This window comes from Mus pahari, chromosome 5 (assembly GCF_900095145.1).
Source record: "Mus pahari chromosome 5, PAHARI_EIJ_v1.1, whole genome shotgun sequence".
NCBI lineage: Eukaryota > Metazoa > Chordata > Mammalia > Rodentia > Muridae > Mus > Mus pahari.
Window position 1 is genome coordinate 32,739,202 of NC_034594.1, and position 19,593 is coordinate 32,758,794.

Consider the following 19,593-nt stretch of genomic DNA (forward strand, 5'->3'; position numbering starts at 1 on the left):
CCTGATATGGCTGTCTCCTGAGAGGCTCTTCCAGATCCTGACAAATACAGAGTGGATGCTCCCAGTCAGGATTGGACTGAGCAAGGGGTCTCCGATGGAGGAGTTGGAGAAGGGACTGGAGGAGTTGAGGAGGTTTGCAGCCCCATGGAGGTCAACTGGCCAGACCCCTGGAGCTTCTGGGGACGAGACCACCGACCAATGGACACACATGGAGGGACCCGTGGCTCCGGCCGATATGTGGCAAAGATGGCCTTTTTGGGCATCCGTGGGAGGAGAGGCCTTTGGGCCTGAGGGATTTCAATGCCCCAGTATAGGGGTATGCCAGTGAGGTAAGACTGAAATGGGTGGGTGGGGGAACACACTCATAGAGGCAGGGGAGGGGAGATGGGATAGGGGGCTTCAGAAGGGGAGACCTGGAAAGGAGAAAAATATTTGAATTGTAAATAAAGAACATAAGAAAGAAAGAAAGAAAGAAAGAGAGAGAGAGAGAGAGAGAGAGAGAGAGAAAAGAGAAGATAAAATACTACATATATATAATATACTTGCAAACAGAATACAGACATGCATCTCAAAATTGGTCCACCATGTTGTCTTGAACCACCTGAATGTAAGGATGGTTAAATATATGCAAGTCTGTAATGTAATAAGCCACATTAGTGAACTTAATTATACAAATCATATAGTCTAAGTAGATGCAGAAAAAGCATTTCATGATTATGCCCTTATGATAAAAGTCTTTGAAGAATGGAGAACCATAGGGGCCATACTTCAGCTTAGTAAAAAGCTATATATGAGAAACCCACAGCCAACATCATCTGAAATAGTAAAAAGATTGAATCAATCCCTCTGAATTCAGTAATGAGACAGGGACGTCCAGTATTCCCAATCATTTTCAATAGTACTAGTGATTTTCAAAGTAGTACAGTTTCCAAAGTACAGCTGAGGCAGTAAGCAAGACAAGGGAATTAAAGGCAAACAATCAGGAAAGAAGATATATAGCTATTACTATCCATAGTGGACATGATACTAGACATTAGAGATCCCAAGAATTTGACGTGTGTGTGTGTGTGTGTGTGTGTGTGTGTGTGTGTGTGTGTGTGTCTTTCATCCTTTCCTACCTTTCCTATATATACCCACTCACAAACTTCCACACTGTTAATGCCTCCCCTCCAATACTCCTGAATTACTACTTACTAAAATCTATATTCCGGGCTGGTGAGATGGCTCAGTGGGTAAGAGCACCCGACTGCTCTTCCGAAGGTCCGGAGTTCAAATCCCAGCAACCACATGGTGGCTCACAACCATCCGTAACGAGATCTGACGCCCTCTTCTGGAGTGTCTGAAAACAGCTACAGTGTACTTACATATAATAAATAAATAAATCTTTTTTAAAAAAAAAAATCTATATTCTATCTTTGCTACCCAAGATCCTATTGTGGATAGGTAGGGTGGCTCTTGGGGCCACTCTTCCCCGGCTCTTACATGGTTGTATGATTTCGATTCTCCAGCTCTCAAGCCTGATTCTCCTACTTCCCTGGCATTGCTATTGTGGCTCTGCCTTCTCCCCTCTCTCTCCCATGCTCCTCACTGGGAACCTCAAGACCTGTCTCTGTCTACCTTCCCGAAATTGCCCGCTGACAACTTTATTCACCAACTAGAGCCAACTGGGGGCAGGGACCCACTTTGTCTTACATGCAGATGTGTGAATTCTCGTGTTATTTGGGAACCAAATTAACATGATATAAGCAATAAACCAAATCCACAACATACATGGGTTAAAGAAAGTATTAAGCCTGAAAAAAATTCCTTACACAAAACATTCAGGAAATCTGAGACAGAAGAAAAGACCAAATCTAAGAATTATAGGAATAGTAAAAGGAAAGAATCCTAAATCAATGGCCCAGAAAATATTTTCAAGAAAATCATAGAAGAAAATTTTTCTAAGATACAAGAAGCACATAAAACTCCAAATCGATTGGACTAGAAAAGAAAGTCCCCTTGCCACATAGTGATCAAAACACTAAACATACAGAACAAAGGAAGTATATTAATAGTTGCAGGGAAAAAAGCAAAGTAACATATAAAGGCAGACCTATCAGAATTACATCTGACTTCTCAACTGAAACTCTAAAACCCAGAAGGCCCTCAACAGATATCCTGCAAACTCTAAGAAACCACTGATACCAGGTCAGACTACAACACCCAGCAAAACTTTCAATCACCATAGATGGAGAAAACAAGATATTCCACGATATAGTCAAACATAAACATTATCTATCTATAAATCCAGATCTATAGAAGACACTAGAAAGAAAACTATCCCCCAAAAAAGTTAACTGTACCCATGAAAATGCAGGAAATAATAATTTTACACTAGCAAAAATCAAAGGGACACACACACACACACACACACACACACACACACACACACACACACACCTTCTATAGAGTTATAGCAAAAAAACCCAAATGGTATTGTCATAAAAAGACATGTTGATCAATGGAATTGAATTGTTGACCTAGATGTAATTCCACATACCTATGGACATCTGACTTTTTATAATGTAGCCAGAAACACATACTGGACAAAAGAAAGCATCTTCAACATGTTGGGAACAAGCAAGAGGAATTTATTCTAAGTACTACCATTTCATTTTCAGACTCCACTTGATCACAGGGAGAAACTAAGTTCAAAGTCCTAGGCCCTAGAGGAGCTGAGGACTTCCTAATAGCTGAAAAGTTTCTGTTGTAAGAAAACGGTTGTCTGAATCAAGACATCTCAGGAGACAGTGGTCTGAGTCCAGCTATCTCAAGGACAACGTCTCCATCTTGCTGGCAGAGTCAAACTAAGTTCACATTCCCAGGCCCAGGAGCCTACTCCTATTCTGACTGAGAGAAACTCCCTTGTTCAGTCTTTCATGTCAAAATATAATGCTACAGTTTACCCTGCTCCCCCTTGATTTATTGTTTTTATCCTTTAAATATGCAATACAATGTGCCTTGAGGGTCACAGTTCAGCTCCCTACTCTGTTCTGTAGCCTTGATGAATCAGTAGCAGTTTGATTAGAATAAATTTTTGTCATCTACATTGGCCTAATGTTTGAGTTATGTTGAATTTAAGCAGACCCCCCAAACAAATGATGGTCTAACTTGATGTCTACATGTAGAAAAATGCAAATAGATCCTTCTCTATCAAACTGTACAAATCTTAAGTCTAAGTGGATCAAAGACATCAGAACAAAACTAAACACACTGAACCTGATAGAAGAGAATGTAGGGAATAGCCTTAAACATATTGACACAGAAAAAACTTCCTCAACAGAATGAACACCAATAGCATAAGCACTAAGATCAACAATTAATAAATGAGACCACATGAAGCTGAAAAGCTTCTGAAAGCCAAAAGACACCATCAATGAAACAAAATGGCAGAATGGGAAAAGACTTTTACTGATTCTATATCTTGCACATGCTATTTCCAAAATAAATAAAAACTCAAGAAACTGGGTATCAACAAACCAAAAAATCCAATTAAAAATGGGGGACAGACTGGAATAGAGAATTCTCAATAACAGAATCTCAAATGGCTGAGAAACACTTAGAGAAATGTTCAACATTCTCAGCTATTGGGGAAATGCAAATTAAAACCCCTTTGATATTCCATCTTATATCTGTCAAAATGGTTAAGATCAGTAACACAAGTGACAGCTCATGCTGGCAAGCATGTGAAGCAAGGGTACACTGCTCCATTTCTTATGGGAACTCAAATTTATACAGCCACTGGTGGGGCTGCTGGGGGTAGGGGGAAAGCATTGAGGGAGAAAGCCCACGTCTGACCAGAGCTCCTGTGCTCTGGGCTGGTGGACGCAGGAGGGCTGTCAGACACTTTCCACTGGGCCCCGAGGGAGGGGGGCCATCTAAGCCACTGACCCCACTCGATGGGGGGTGGACAAGGGGCAGCCCCCGATACCAGAGGCCCTGGGGCAACACCCTTGGCCCCAGGGATATGGGAGAGAGGGCAGAGGGAAAGACGTTCCCACACAGGCAAGAGTCCTTAGTCCGGTCCATGGCTGGAGCACAGGAAGGCCTTCGATCGGGAGATCAGAAACGGTTCCTTAGGAGAAAGCCTATTCCATCTTCCAGGTGCATTGGGCCTTGATGAACAGAGACAGTCTATGGTTTTCGAGCTTTATTGTAGAAAGGCAGGGGGAAAGAGAGAAGGTAAAAGAGAGAGGCAGACTGGCCATGGCCAAGAGGAGAGAAGAGGGAAAAGGAGAGAGAGAGAAGAAAGGCTAGAGTAAGAGGGAGAGAATAAGAGGTTAGAGACAGAGTGAGGAGAGGATGAGGAGAGAGTAAGAGGGAGAGTAAGGAAAGTAAAAGAGATCGAGGAGAGAGAATGAGAGAGCGAGGCAGGGCCAAGCAGCCCCTCTTACAGTGGGCTTGTATTATCTTGCTGTTGCTAGGTAACTGGGAGGAGTCTAGCCTGAAGGTCAGAAGCTTGGGACATTGTCTATGGGACTACTAGCCACAGCTTCTCCTGTGGGGGCTGTGGAGATGGTAACTTCGACGGGAGCCAGGAGTCCAGGAGACATGAGGGAACGCCTACTGTCCCATGTAAGTGGGAATTACCACCACAGGGTACCAGGGTTCCACACCACAGCTCCACTGGAGACCAGACTGTGTATAGTCCATTGCCCCACAGCCACTATAGACACCAACATAGAGGTTTCTCGAAAAATTGGGAATCGATCTACTCCAAGATCCAGCTATACTACTCTTGGGCATATACCCAAAAGACTCTCCATCCTATCACAAGGATATTTGCTCAACTGTGTTCACCATGGCTTTATTCATAATAGCCAGAAACTGGAAACAAGTTAGATGTCTTTCAAATAAAGGACAGTTTTTTTTTAAAATGTGGTATATTTACATAATTGCGTATTACTCAGCTGTGAGAAAAAAAAATGATACCATGAAACTTGCAGGGAAATGGACGGACCTAGGAAACAACTAGCCTAAGTGATGTAACCCAGACCCAGAAAAACAAACATGGTATGTGCTTAAGTATAAATGAACATTATCTGTTTAAGTAATTGATAATCATGCTACAATCCATAGACCCAGAGGAGCTAAATAAAAAAGAAGGATCTAGAAGGACATATGGATCTCTTTGGGAAGGGAAAATAGAATAGATGTTGTAGGTGTACTGGAGGCAGGTGGGGATGGGAACAGAGAGATCAGATGAGAGAGAGAGAGATAGAGAGTGAGAAAAATTGGGATAAGTGGACATTTAGGAGGCAATGTAGAAATCTAATACAGTAGAAACTTCCTGGAACCTATGAGGGTGACCCTAGTAAAGACTCCTAGTAATGGAGAATATGAAGTCTAAACTGGCCATCTTCTATAACCAGAGCAGGCTCCCAGTGGTGGGACTTGGACAGCAAGCCAGTCACAAAATCTATGACCTACAATCTGTCCTGACTGCAAACTGTGATTAGGGCAATGTTGGCTCAGAGCTTGTGGGATGAGGCCAACCAATGGCTTATCTAAGGAAGCCCAAGCCATGAGAGGGAACCCATGCCAGATACTGCCTGGAGGACCAGGAATCTAACAGAACAGATGACAATGATGATGACGATGATGATGACGATGACGACGGCGGCGGCGACGACAACGACGACGACGACGACGACGACGACGACAAGAACGATGACAAAGAAGAAGACGGAGAAGAGTCGAAAAACTAAAAAAAAAAAAAAAAAAAAAAAAAAAAAAAAAAAAAGAAGAGAAAGAGGAAGAGGAAGGAAGGAAGGAAGGAAGGAAGGAAGGAAGGAAGGAAGGAAGGAAGGAAGGAAGGAAGGATTGATTTTGCGGTCCTCATTGATTGGTGCCTAGCCCAATCATCATCAGAGAGGTTCCCTCCAGCACCTGATTGGAGCACATTCAGATACCCACAGCTAAACATTTGGAAGACCACAAAGAATCCAAGAAAAGAGGGGGAACAAGGATTTAGGAGCCAGAGGGCTCAAGAACACCAGGAGAACAAGGCCCACAGAATCAACTAAGCAGGGTTCAATAGCGATCACAGACGCTGAAGTGGCAAGTATGGAACCTGCGTAAGTCTGCTAGGCCATATGCAAACATGCTCTGGTTGTTTAGCTTGGCGTTTCTGTGGGATTCCTAATAGTGTGAGTTGGGGTGTCTCTGACTCTAGCTTGCTCATGGGACCCCCTTCCTATTACTGGGTTGCTCATCTGACCTAAATATGAGAGTCTGTGTTTCGTTTTATTGAATCTTGCTATTCCATGTTTGAATGGTATCTCTGGGAGGGTTGCTGCTTTCTGAAGGGAACTGGAGGATCAGTGGATCTGTAGGCAAGGGGATATGGGAGGTGTCTAGAAGGTGGGAAGGCTACTATTGTGATATATAGTATGAGAGAAGAATTAAAAAAAAAATAAAAGCAACAATAGGGGAAAAAAGAAAGCATTCACAAATTGTCCTAACCCTAGCCCTGAGTAGCCCTCACTAGAAATCATAATATAAACTAGGAAGCTTCAAAATTATTTTGGTTCATATGCAATAATCAGTAATTACAATGTTATCAGACTACAATAGCCTTTTTTACTAATGTATATGCAAAACCTCATAGAGCAGGGCAGCACAGGTACTTAGTCCTTTTAACTAAACCGAAAACTGAAGCACTCCTCTCACTTTAAATAAATTCGCTGAATCTACTTTGGCTATCTCATTATTCAATATGCTTTCAAGGAACACGGTGATGAAAGAAGAAAAATACTTCTTTCTAACATAACCATGCTGGCAAGAACATCAACATTATCAGTATTCAAAGAATGTCTTGGCAGGTTAAACCTTCATAAAAAGAGGGAACACCAGCTAATCCAAGTTATCAAAATAGCAAGGGAACTTCTCATATTATGTGCAATACGATTGTTTGCTTCTAATGCAGAAACAGTAAATTTATCAGTATCATTATACTTAAGTTTTAGACAAAGACAAAAATTCTTCACAGAAACACAGAGTGATGAAAGTGAGCATGTATAAAAGAACAGCTGAGAGCAGAGCAAAGCTTAGTGTGCAGATTTAGATAAAATGTCAATGTCATGACAATTTTACTATTAGATTTGAGGTAATTACCTAAAATGTTCATGGTAGAACATTCTCAACACACTGGCTAGAATCTGAACTACCCTGAAATGGTTGAAGAACTTGAATTTGCTACAGATGCTGTGCTCTCCGTCTCCCCATAATAAAATATAGCACACTACAAAAAATACTTCTTTCCCTTCTCAGGAAAAAAAAAAAAAATGTGTATTCAGATAATCCGACATTGGTTAAGAAAATAACATAAACCTGAAAACTCATAAGACATATACCTAATTCTAAATGAGTAAGAACTCTTCATACTATCAAATTGTTTTGTTATTCTCACTTTCACTATCCTCTTTTATCTCTCCTTTATTTTCTAATTATCTTTACTTGTAGTCATGCTTTTGTAATGAATGTGTAATATTTCTCTTCCTTTCTTGTTTTTAATCAGTCTCCCCTTACTGATTACGTTCCTTTTGACCTTGCTCTTTTCTTAACTTGGAGACATTTAACTTCTAATTACTAAATGTCCTCTGGATCCAGAGGTCACATGGTTATTTTAGCAGGATGAGCCAGTCCATCAACAACCTGAGGCGCCTCAGCACAGCAGAGCTGGAAGGGTCTCAAGGTATCATCTGGTAGAGCTCTCTGCCAGCAGGAACAGGTGGCTGACACTTCTTAATTTTTTCTTTTTTAAGATGACTAAAGATTTTTATCATATACATTTCACATGGCATGAAAATAAAGATTATTCTGACAAGTTAGTAAAAACTGAACACAAGCAAATGTATTTAAGAATATATACGTAGATACATATATATATGTAAAAATTAATGAAAAAGAGGTGAAGCCATACAAAGACAAAAAAGGAATATAAGGAGGGATTTATAGGGAGCTCAGGGAAGAAATAAAATTATATTGTATTATAGTATGTATTAAAGTATACTAAATATAATAAAAGAAATAATTTGTTAATGTTATGGTTAAACATAGCAATTCACTAAAACATAAGAAAGAATTTCTTTATTCACTTGAACTTGAGATTTGTACAAGAATGGACCAATCTGCATACTTCTACATGACAACCACCAGTTGAACCAGGTGCCATTTGTTGAAAATGCTGTCTTTTTTCTACTGAATGATTTTAGCTCCTCTGTAAAAGATCAAGTGATCATAGGTGTGTGGGTTTATTTCTGGGTCTTCAATTCTATTCCATTTATCTACCTGTCTGTCACTGTACCAATACCATGCAGTTTTTATCACTATTTTTCTGTAGTACAATTTGAGGTCAGGCATGGTGATTCCACCAGAAGTTCTTTTATTGTGGAGAATGGTTTTGCTATCCTGGGTTTTTCTTATTCCAGATATATTTGAGAATTATTTTCTATCTCTGTGAAGACCTGAGTTGGAATTTTAATGGGGATTGCAATGAAAATCTGTAGATTGATTTGGTAAAATGGCTATTTTTACAATATTAGTTCAGCTGATCCATGAGCATGGGAGATCATTCCATCTTTTGAGATCTTCTTCAATTTCTTTCTTCAGAGACTTAATGTTCTTGTCATACAGATCTTTCACTTGATTGATTAAAGTCACACCAAGGTATTTTATATTATTTGTGACTATTATGAAGGGTGTTGTTTCCCTAATTTCTCTCTCAGCCCATTTATCCTTCGAGTAGAGGAAGGCTACTGATTTGTTTGAGATAATTTTATATCCAGCCACTTTGCTGAAGTTGTTTATCAGCTGTAGGAGTTCTCTGGTGGAATTCTTGGGGTCGCTCATGTATACTATCATATTGTCTGCAAATAGTGATAGTTGACTTCTTCCTTTCCAATTTGTATCCCTTTGATCTCCTTTTGTTGCCTAATTGCTCTGGCTAGAACTTAAAATCAGATATGCTCACTGAATCTAAAAGAAGAGAAAGTAGCAAAGAACCTCGAACACATTGGCACAGGGGAAAATTTCCTGAACAGAACACTAAAGGCTCATGCTCTAAGATCAACAATTGACAAGTGGAACCTCATAAAATTGAAAAGCTTCTATAAGGCAAAGGACACTGTCAAGAGGACAAAATGGCAACCCACAGATTGGGAAAAGATCTTTACCAACCCTACATCCGATAGAGGGTTAATATATAAAATATACAAAGAATTCAAGAAATTGGATACCAGAGAACCAAATAACCCTATTAAAAACTGGGGTACAGAGCTAAACAGAGAATTCTCAACTGAAGAATCTTGAATGGCTGAGAAGCACTTAAAGAAATGTTCAACATCCTTAGTCATCAGGGAAATGTAAATCAAAACGACCCTGAAATTCCACTTCACACCAATCAGAATGGCTAAGATCAAAAAACTCAAGTGACAGCAGATGCTAGTGAGAATGGGGAGAAAGAGGAACATTCCTCCATTTCTGGTGGGACTGCAAGCTGGTAAAACCACTTTGGAAATCAATGTGGTGGTTCCTTAGAAAATTGAAAATAGTTCTATGTGAAGATCTAGCTATACCACTACTGGATATATAACCAAAAAATGCTCTAACATATAACAAGGCCAGATGCTCCACTATGTTCATAAAAGCCTTATTTATAATAGCCAGAAGCTGGAAACAACCCAGATGCCCCCTGACAGGAGAATGGATAAAGAAAATGTGATATAATTACACAACGGACTACTACTCAGCTATTAAAAACAATGACTTCATGAGATTCGAAGGCAAATGGATGGAACTAGAAAATATCATCCTCTATAAGGTAACTCAGACACAAAGGAACACACATGGTATGTACTCACTGATAGGTGGATATTAGCTGCAAAGCTCAGAATACCCACAATACATCCCACAAACCATATGGAGCTTAAGAAGAAGGAAGACCAAAGATTAGATGTTTCAATGCTACATAGAAGGGGGAACAAAATAATCACAGGAGGCAGAGGGAGGGAGGGTCCTGGAGGAAGAGAGGAGGGAGAGGGGAAAAAAACCAGGGGCAGAACAGGTATTGGAAGGGACAGGAGAGAAGTACGAAGGGTCAGGAAACACAGTAGAAACATGTAGCAGTGTAGCATGGGAAACTGGGAGTGGCCACTAGAAAGTCCCAGACTCCAGGGAAGCAAGAGGCTCCCAGGACTCGATGGTGATGACTTGAGCCGAAATACTCAACAGAGGGGGAGATACAACCTGCAGAGATCACCTCCACAAGAAGGGCTTGGTCCCCAGTAGAGGGACGGGGCCACCCAAGCATCTCAAAATTTTTAACTCAGAAATGTTCCTGTCCAAAGGAAAGACAGGGACAAAAAATGGAACAGACACTGAAGGAAAGGCCATCCAGAGACCACCCGACCTAAGGGTTCATCCGATCTGCAGGCACCAAACCCCCACACTAATACTGCTGCCAAGAAGCACTTGCTGACATAGCTGTTTCCTGAGAAGTTCTACCACCACCTGACCAATACAGATGGAGATGTTCACAGCCAACCATAGGACTGAGCCCAGGGACCCCAGTGGAAGAGCTAAGGAAAAGACTAAAGGAGGTGAAGGGAACTGTAACCCCACTGGAAGAACAATAACAACTAACTGGACCACCCAGAGCTCCCGGAGACTAAACCACCAACCAAAGAGTATACATGGAAGGAGCCATGACTCCAGATACATATTATGTAGCACTGGATGACCTTATCTGACATCAATGGGAGGGGAAGAAGGCTTGATGCCCCAGTGCATGGGAATGCTGGAGGGGTGAGGCAGAAATCAAAAGCAAAGGGGAGGGGGAGAAGGAGAAAGGGATGGGGGGAGCGTTGGAGAAGTAAGTGGGAAGGGGGATATCATTTGAAATGTAAATAAAATGGTTAATAAAAGTTGATATGCAATTATAGAATAAATTTGTATACCTAAAAAGATGAATTCTTTTGTCACTCTGAGCTTTAAGTTCCTCATATACATTCAGATAATACTGTTTCCTTCAGTTACTGCAAACATTCTAAAGTATGGAGAGGACAACACAGTGCGAAGTGGGAAGAGACCTCAGTCAAGCAAACAACCTGTACTCCAGGGTATGCCAGTTTCCAATCCAATCTCAACCCTTTACGTGCTGTAAAACTAAAGAACACATTAAACTTCTCTGAGTTCAGTTTGGAGGACAACTGCAAACTGGTACATCAATTCATTCGCATGTTCTGTGAGGAGATCAGCAGACTCAAACACCTGGTATCCATGGATTCTGGTATCACTGAAGGTTAATTCCCCATTTCCCATCTACTCCTGTGTGAATCTGCTCTCCATCCATTGATTATTTCAATGGGCTTATGTGGAATCAAGGAAAAAATCAATGTCTAAAAAAGATATAATAAAACCTTTGTTTTCCCCCAAGGTTCATTACACAAGAAATGAGCTGGAGTGGCCTTTAGAAGTCTTAAGCAACTCTGGGTCTCAAATGGGGAAAAAGTACTATGCATCTTCACCTGCCTAAGGGACACACTCCAGAGCTGTTCCTGGATGAAAGTCTCTGGGAATCACTGATGGCAGGTATTATAAAGTGTAAGGTTCTAGTAGACTTCCCATAGGTCTTCAGTGCTCCTTATATACTAAAGACAAAATTGTAGACCAAACTTCTTAGGGAAGAAAGAAATATATATATATATATATATATATATATTGTCCTGGAGTTGGTTAAAAAAATAATACCACAAACTGCACAGTTATTTTTCAGTTAGGGGAGTTGGAAAAGCCAAGATGAAGGTTATAACAGGTTTGGCTTCTGATGAAGGCCAACTGTTGGTTTCTTTTCCCCATCCTCAGGTGACAGAAGACAGAAGCAGCTCTTCTGGTTCCTTTCACATAGCCCACTTATGAGGGTTCCTCGTGGCCTAATCACTTCCATAGGAACCGTTTCCTACTAGGGGGTTAGACTTTCAACAAATGAAGTACAACTGTGGAATATGCTAAATGTCCACTCCATGGCATGCATTAATATAGACTACACCATCTCTTCATTATAGTGCTACAAAATTTTCTTACAAAATATAATAATGCTCACCTTATTATGTACAAAAATAATCCTTATGTCAGGTTTCAGGACACCGTAGCTTATGAGAAGATCCTGTACATTTTTTAGTTCATCTTTACACTTTTTAGCTGTTGAGTAAAATTGTTTTCTTACAGGTAGATTCTTAAACAACTTTAGAGCAGTTACAGTTGTACCTGTTGGCAGATAAAAGCATTTTAGATATGGAAGAAACTGCACATATAATCAGTAATCAACCTTTTCTACCGTAAAGACCAATCTCCCTCCAAGTATAGAGGTCCAAAGGGTCATCTCTGTAATGACTCTTATGCCCCATTAGACTCTGCTACTCAGGGCCCACTGAGTAAACAAGAGTGATTTTATTTTTAATGGTGTAGAGAAACACAGGTTTACTAGAGTGCAATCTTAAGTCTGAGGACAATCAAACCATGTGGAGATGTAGGTTAGTCTACATTTAGAGTATAATATATAGGTGATATAAGACTACACAGCATATACAATAACTTTAGGCATGCCACACCACTATAAAGAACAGGTTTTCCAAATTATTCTCTTTTTGATGTTGATTTGTTAGAAATTTCTTCTGTCGCAAAAGACTAGTCCATAATTCTTAATTTTGACTTTTCAAAAAGTTCTAACTACCAACAGGGTATGTGAGCTCTTCACAGTAGTGTAGCAAGGTATTGTTCTTCCNTAGACACTGCATACTGCATTCTTTACAGCACGATAGCAAATGTATTGTTACTGCATAAACATAGCAAGGGCATTGCCATTGCAATTTTCAGGCAGATCCTTATTTCTGTCTAGTGCCATGCTTCCTCACCTGCTGCGCTGTCCCTAGAACCACACGCTCCGGTTACAGTATTTTAGATCCAAACTCTTCCATTCTCCACCCACCTCTAATTGCACAGCCACTTTTGCATTTTCAAGTACAGCATCAATATGGACCTTATTCAGCAGTGCTAGCTTTCTGTATTCACTTGTTTTTTGTTGCAAAAAAACAAAACCAAAAAGAAAGCAAAAAACAAGCAAGCAAACAAACAAAAAACAAGGAGCTAGAGAATGTCTCAGCAGTTAAGAGCAATCGTTGCTCCTGCAGAGGACCCAGACTTACAAGCTGTCTGTAACTCTAGATCCAGGAGAACCCTTTTCTTACCTCCTCCATACTAGGCACACATGTGGTACACTTACATACATGCAAACTAAACACTTAGTGCACATAAAATAAATACATCTGGTGCCCTTTTCTTACCTTCTCCATGCTAGGCACACATGTGGTACACTTACATACATGCAAACTAAACACTTAATGCATATAAAATAAATACATCTAAAATTAAACAACAAACAATCCTGAGCCTGGGCCACTTAAATGAGGAGATGAATTCAGTTCACAGTTCAGGAGATTCAACCATAAATGGTTTGGTGTTGGTGAGGAACTTATTATCATGGTATCAAAACAAGAGAAGCCAGAGAAGAATGCAAGTGCTGGGCAGGAAGCAGACATCTAAACTGATTGTTCCTGACTGCTATTCTTTAGACTCCGTTATATGAAGTTTTTAGCCTTGGTTGTATTTCTTTAGGATCAAGTGAGGATAAGCTAGGCCTGGTGCAATCCTAGCTACCTGAGAGACTGGGGCAGAAGGATCATCATTGAAGACTTCTACTCCATACAGTGAATTCAAGGCTAGCTTGGGTAACTTGTTCCGATCCTGTCTCAAAATGAAACATTAAATGAGGCTAGGATATGTTTGATAAGGCTTGCTCCCTTCACCTTCATGTGTCAGAAGTTTGGTCCTTAATGCAGCAATACTAAGCGGTGGGACTAGTGGGAGGTCTTATGTTGCTAGTGAACTGCTCTCAACAGGATCTAAAGTTCTTGTGAGTCCTTGGTTATTCTGTCATCCCTCCCAGTTGCATGTGTACTGCTACTATAATATCACCCACAATGAGGTCCCATCAGAGATAAGCTGATAGAACTGACCTAAATGCCTCTTCACTGGGGATTAACTTTCCTGGTACCAGAAAGAGCCCTGAAAGCTTGAAAAAGAGGTAAACAACCAATAGTCCTACCCAGCTATGAAACCTTTGAACCACAACAACTAATATGGCACAATAACCCTAAGGGTACAGTACCTTGACAATAACTAAAGCTCTCTAGTTGAACTTAAAACATTCTCAAAATGATGGAGACCATGCCTGGTATTAGAGACCAAAGCAACTACCCAGGGCTAATGAAGTCATGGACAACCGCCATTGAACTAAACCAGCATGATCTCTTATTATATACTAAATATTTGTCCTTATACCCAGAGATAAGTGTAGAACTCACCCCTCATCAAGGAAACTTCACTTTTCACGAGAAAAAGACCATTACAGAAAAATATAACCACCAATCAAAATAAAGAGTTATGGAGTCCAGTCCCAGTGAGTACATCTACAAAGCACTTCCATACTCAGGGAAGGTTCAGGGGACATTATGCAGGAGGGTCAGGGAGTATGCCATGAGACTTTTTCTCCTAGCAATGTCACAAGATTCACCCATAAACTCTCACAAATGGGACTACCAAAATCTTAAGTCCTTGTCCAAAGGAGTCCTATAGCCCTTCCTCAAAACACTGCCAAGGCTACTGGTTAACTTCCACAACTGACAGTAAAATCCTAGTGCTGAAGACCCACTTAATTATGCCACTAAACATGGAGAAATAGAACTGTTGCCAAACCAGCAGCTTACATCTACTGACTAGTGTTTTAAAATATTTTGCATACTACCAGAGGAGAAAAATAATCATCAATATTATGCAGCTACAAAAACCTTTGACCCACAACAGAGACAGGCTTGTAAGATATGCTGGTGGTACCAATGTTATGGGAATAGCCAACAACTTTTTAAAAATGAACTGAAGGATCACTCTATGAGATTGAACCCATACCTCCCACTGCTAATAAAGCTAACAATATGAGACTGAACAAGCCATGGGCCTTAATGGAAAATCTATCCTTATTGTTCTGCTGCAAGGACACAGCAAGAAGGTGACTCCTAATGATTTTTTTTGTTATACTATAGATCAGTGCATCCCTCAACCCTCACTAGAGAAGTTTCTTCTTACAGCAGATGGTAATTAACACAAAGGCTATGAAGACCCCTTTTGCATTCTTCCCAAGAGTTGAATATTACAAATTAACCTCTGGTGTTTATGGTCCTTTACCCTCAGGGACAGTGAGAACAATCCTGGGAAGCTGCTTGTGGACGTTGTACATCGTGGTGCGGAGCCTAGTGCGCACCACGATGTACAACGTCCACAATGCTCAACTGTTGGTGTTTCCTTACAGCAAGGACAAGGCTGCACCGATAGAAATGATAGGGGCTTTCGGAAGTACTGGAAATCGGGTGTTCTGGCAAACAGTGGTTAATGATCACAGACACAATTAATGATACAAATGCATGTGTTGACATAGAAGGTTTGGTGGATACAGGAGCTGATGTTAGTGTACTTTCCCAAAAGTCTTGGAATCTAGATTGGACACTTCAGAAGGTTTTCACATGGATAAGACAAACTGTCTGATGGATTTCCTGTGTGGGACCAGAAGGGCAAACAGGGAAGTTGAGANCTTATATGGCTGACTTACCCATAAACTTAAGGGGAAGGGATCTTTTACAAAAATGGGGTACTCAATCAATATTCCTTCAATTCCAGGGAAAGCAAATGAGGAAATCAGGGGTGATATGGTCAATGCTCCTGCAGAAGGTATTAATATAGGTGATCAAGAACTATTACAAGCTGTGCCCATTATCCAAATGCAGGACATCATAGGGAGTGAGCTTCCAAATTTATAAAAGGGGCTACTGCCAACATATCAAGAGCCTTTATATGTAGAAAGAGTTGTTTTACATATGGAGACTCCTGAGTTTGTACCTGATCACTCAGAATTAATTTTGNTACTTTACAATTGTAATAAGCCATCAGAAGTAGAAATACAGTCTGATACAGATTTGCCTGGATGATCACCTCAAGGAAATGAGGAGCCTATTACTATTAGGAAATGTGTTACAAGCCTCAAAACTTCATGAGAAATATCGTGTTAATGGGAAAGGTTTAAAGAAAAAAATTTCCTTCACTTTGCAACAAGCCAAATAAATAATAATTTTAAAAAAGTCCTATGTGTCCCCTATACAACCAAAACTCCATTACCTGGTGGTAATAACCCTAGGGGTACCAAAAGAAATGACATCTGGCAGATGGATGTTTTCCATCTTGCAGAATTTTTAAAGCAAAGGTACCATTCAATTGACATGTACTCAGGGTTTCAATGGGCAACTGCTCTAAGTTCCAAAAAAAGGTAAGTGCATAATTACACATTTATTGGAATTAATAATAATAATTCTTTGCATATTACAATATAAAGCATGTTACTNGTATACCACACAATCCCACAAGACAAGCAGTTATAGAAAGAGCCAATTATACCTTAAAAGAGATGCTTATTAAACAAACAGAATAGTAAACGCCCCCAGGGACAGACTGAATAATACTGTTAAGATGGGAANGTGGTTATGCTTATGTATGTACAGGGAATGAAAAACAATATGGTTGCCAACAAAACTTCCAAAGACTAGATCTGACCATGGAAAACGTCTTTTCAGCTGAGAGATGAATGTTTTCACAAGCAAACAGCCCCGGTGATTCACTCTCGCAGACTTGTCTCAGTTCTGATTTTTCAAAAATTTGCTGCAAATCAACTTCAAAAGGGCTAGCCCAAGCAATCAATCAGACAGAGATTGGACAGACAACACTGAGACTAGATAATGCAGAAACTGGAAAAAAAAAAAAAATGCTACAGCTAGCTTTTGAAAAACTAACCATTTCCACTCTTGGGCCCCAAAACAGGAATTCTTCACCCCAATTCAGCAGGAANCTAATATAAGACCATCTCAATCTCTTAANTTGGGATGGGCGGTTTTAGTTACTTGATGTTTTGGTTGTTATTATCTGGGGTGGTAGATTGTTTTAACTATTGTATATTGACAGAAATTTAAGGTTGTTTTGCTTAATTGTTGTATACTGGCAGAAATTTAAGGTTATTTTCCTTAATTATTGTATGCTGACAGAAATTTAAGGGTTTTTTGTTAGACTATTGTTTGACTATATTGTATATAAGCTGCTTGTTTAAAGTGTGATGTAAAGTACTAGTTCTATGGTTCTTATAATTGTTTCTATTGTGTGTAAATTGATGTTAGAGAAAAAGTCATTTTTTAAGCAGAAAGGGGGATATGAAGTGGAAATTCCTGGTTTCTTTGAAGATCTACTTTGTGATATGTGATTTGTTTCTGGAAACTGCCTTCCTTATGGGATGTTTTTGCTGAGGCAGACACGTGGGAGGATGTTTTGCTAAAAACAGACACTTGTGTTTCTCTGGAGGCAGCCTGGAAAAGGGGCGTGTGATGTTTTGCTAGAGTGGATGCTTGAGAGAAGATATGATGTTTAAAAGGATATAAATGTAGCCCAATGGACAGTAGATAGCACAGAATGGTATTGGCATACCTTGCCAGTCTTTGATGGTCATTATTGGGCTTTGTGGATGCTGGTTCTCACCGTATCATTCTTTGTTGGTCATCGTTGACATGGCTGTCTTAGTCAGGGTTTCTATTCCTGCACAACATCATGACCAAGAAGCAAGTTGGAGAGGAAAGGGTTTATTCAGCTTACATTTCCATACTGCTGTTGATCACCAAAGGATGCAGGACTGGAACTCAAGCAGGTCAGAAAGCAGGAGCTGATGCAACAGCCATGGAGGGATGTTCTTTACTGNCTTGCTTCCCCTGGCTTGCTCAGCCTGCTCTCTTATAGAACCAAGACTACCAGCCCAGAGATGGCACCACCCACAAGGGACCTCCCGCCTTGATCACTAATTGAGAAAATGCNTTACAGCTGTATCTCCTGGAGGCATTTCCTCAACTGAAGCTCCTTTCTCTGTGGTAACTCCAGCTGTGTCAAGATGACACAAAACTAACCAGTACAATGGCTTTATAGATAGAAATGCACCAAAAAACTGGTGGTGTTCCAGCGGCTTCTTGCCACTTCCTATTGGCAGATCCTTGCGGTTTCTTCTGGACTGACCTGCCATTGCTGTTATGTGAATGGAATTTGGGAGTGGACTGAGCTGCCACAGTTGATTTCCTGTGAAGTGAGCTGCGGATATCCTGATAATACAGAGTGGATTTTCTCTAAGAAGTCTTTCTAAACAGGGTCACATCCTCCTTTGCTGTATTACCCTTTTCCTTCCACTACCTGTGAAGGCTGGTGGGATAAAAGGAGTGTTAAAGCATTCAAGAACACTTATTAAAAGTAGGGTTTGAACAATCTAAGCCTACAATCTACCCACAGCAAGGTGACTCCTGATGACTTACTGTTATACTATAGATCAACCCTCATTAGAGAAGTTTCTTCTTAAGTGAATGATAATTAACAGACTACAACTGGACAATGTCAAGTGAGTGAGACTTTGGACTGCTCACTGTTAAATGTGTGTCTTTATCAAACCCCTCTCCCTGAAGACTCAGGCATGTGTGCAGAAGAAAGGGTGGAAAGATTTAAAAGACAGGGGTGGTAGATGACTTTAAGGAGATGGTGTCTTCCAGACTCAACAGGGCTGATACACAGAGACTATATACAGGTTAAAACTAGACCAGTTTCCAGCATGGACATGGGAAAGTGAACACAAAGTCCCATTGCTAACGAAGAAGCTATTTGCAATTGATATCTCCTGGGAATGGGAAAATCAGTCTTCTCCCGTAGAATATCACCTGCATTCCAGGACTGGCCTTTTCCCTTGAATAATTGTCAAACACAAAACAGATTTGATAACAATTTTTTGGGGGGGGGTGCAGGCAGTGGTGGTGCATGCCTTTAATCCCAGCACTTAGGAGGCAGAGGCAGGGGAATTTCTGAGTTCGAGGCCAGCCTGGTCTACAGAATGAGTTCCAGGACAGCCAGAGCTACACAGAGAAACCCTGTCTAGAAAAAAACAAACAAACAAAAAAAATTTTTTTTCATGCTTATTTGTTTTGTTGTCTTATTAGCTATTTGTCTGTTTGACCTTTAAATTTTGTTTTTCTTTGATAGACGGAGAGGGGAAAACATATTAAGAAAATGCCTCTATTAGACTGCTTATAGGAAAGTCTGTAGTGTATTTGCTTAATGAATGATTGATGTAGGAGGGTCTAACGCACTATACCATCCCTGGGTAGTCTAGAGTTTATTTTCTTAGCGAATGATTAATATGGATTGCCTAGCCCACTATACCACCACAAATATATAAGTATTCATTANGAATTCTCAAACAAAATAAGTATTTTTAAAAGAAAAATAAATTTGGTAGACAACGAATCTTAAAAGCTAATGTGATAATTAAATAAGGATTAGTGATATGAAAGAGATACTTAAGGAATAGTTTAGGGCTTG

At 40.2% G+C, this 19,593-nt stretch overlaps 1 protein-coding gene across 4 annotated transcripts in view; it reads right to left on the reverse strand.

Moving 5' to 3' along the window:
- The window catches only part of Pms1 (PMS1 homolog 1, mismatch repair system component), a 110,033-nt gene that overhangs the window by 51,827 nt on the left and 38,613 nt on the right, over positions 1 to 19,593 (reverse strand). For 2 of the 4 annotated variants that reach the window (XM_029539404.1, XM_029539403.1), the window contains exons 2-3: positions 17,674 to 17,781; positions 12,143 to 12,306 (exon numbers count right to left, since the gene is read on the reverse strand). In XM_029539404.1, the coding sequence (XP_029395264.1) occupies positions 12,143 to 12,306; positions 17,674 to 17,695 (186 nt within the window). In that variant the 5' untranslated portion in view covers positions 17,696 to 17,781. Of the gene's footprint in view, positions 1 to 12,142; positions 12,307 to 17,673; positions 17,782 to 19,593 lie in introns of those variants that run through there. The other 2 variants (XM_021198758.2, XM_029539405.1) reach the window with 2 other exon arrangements.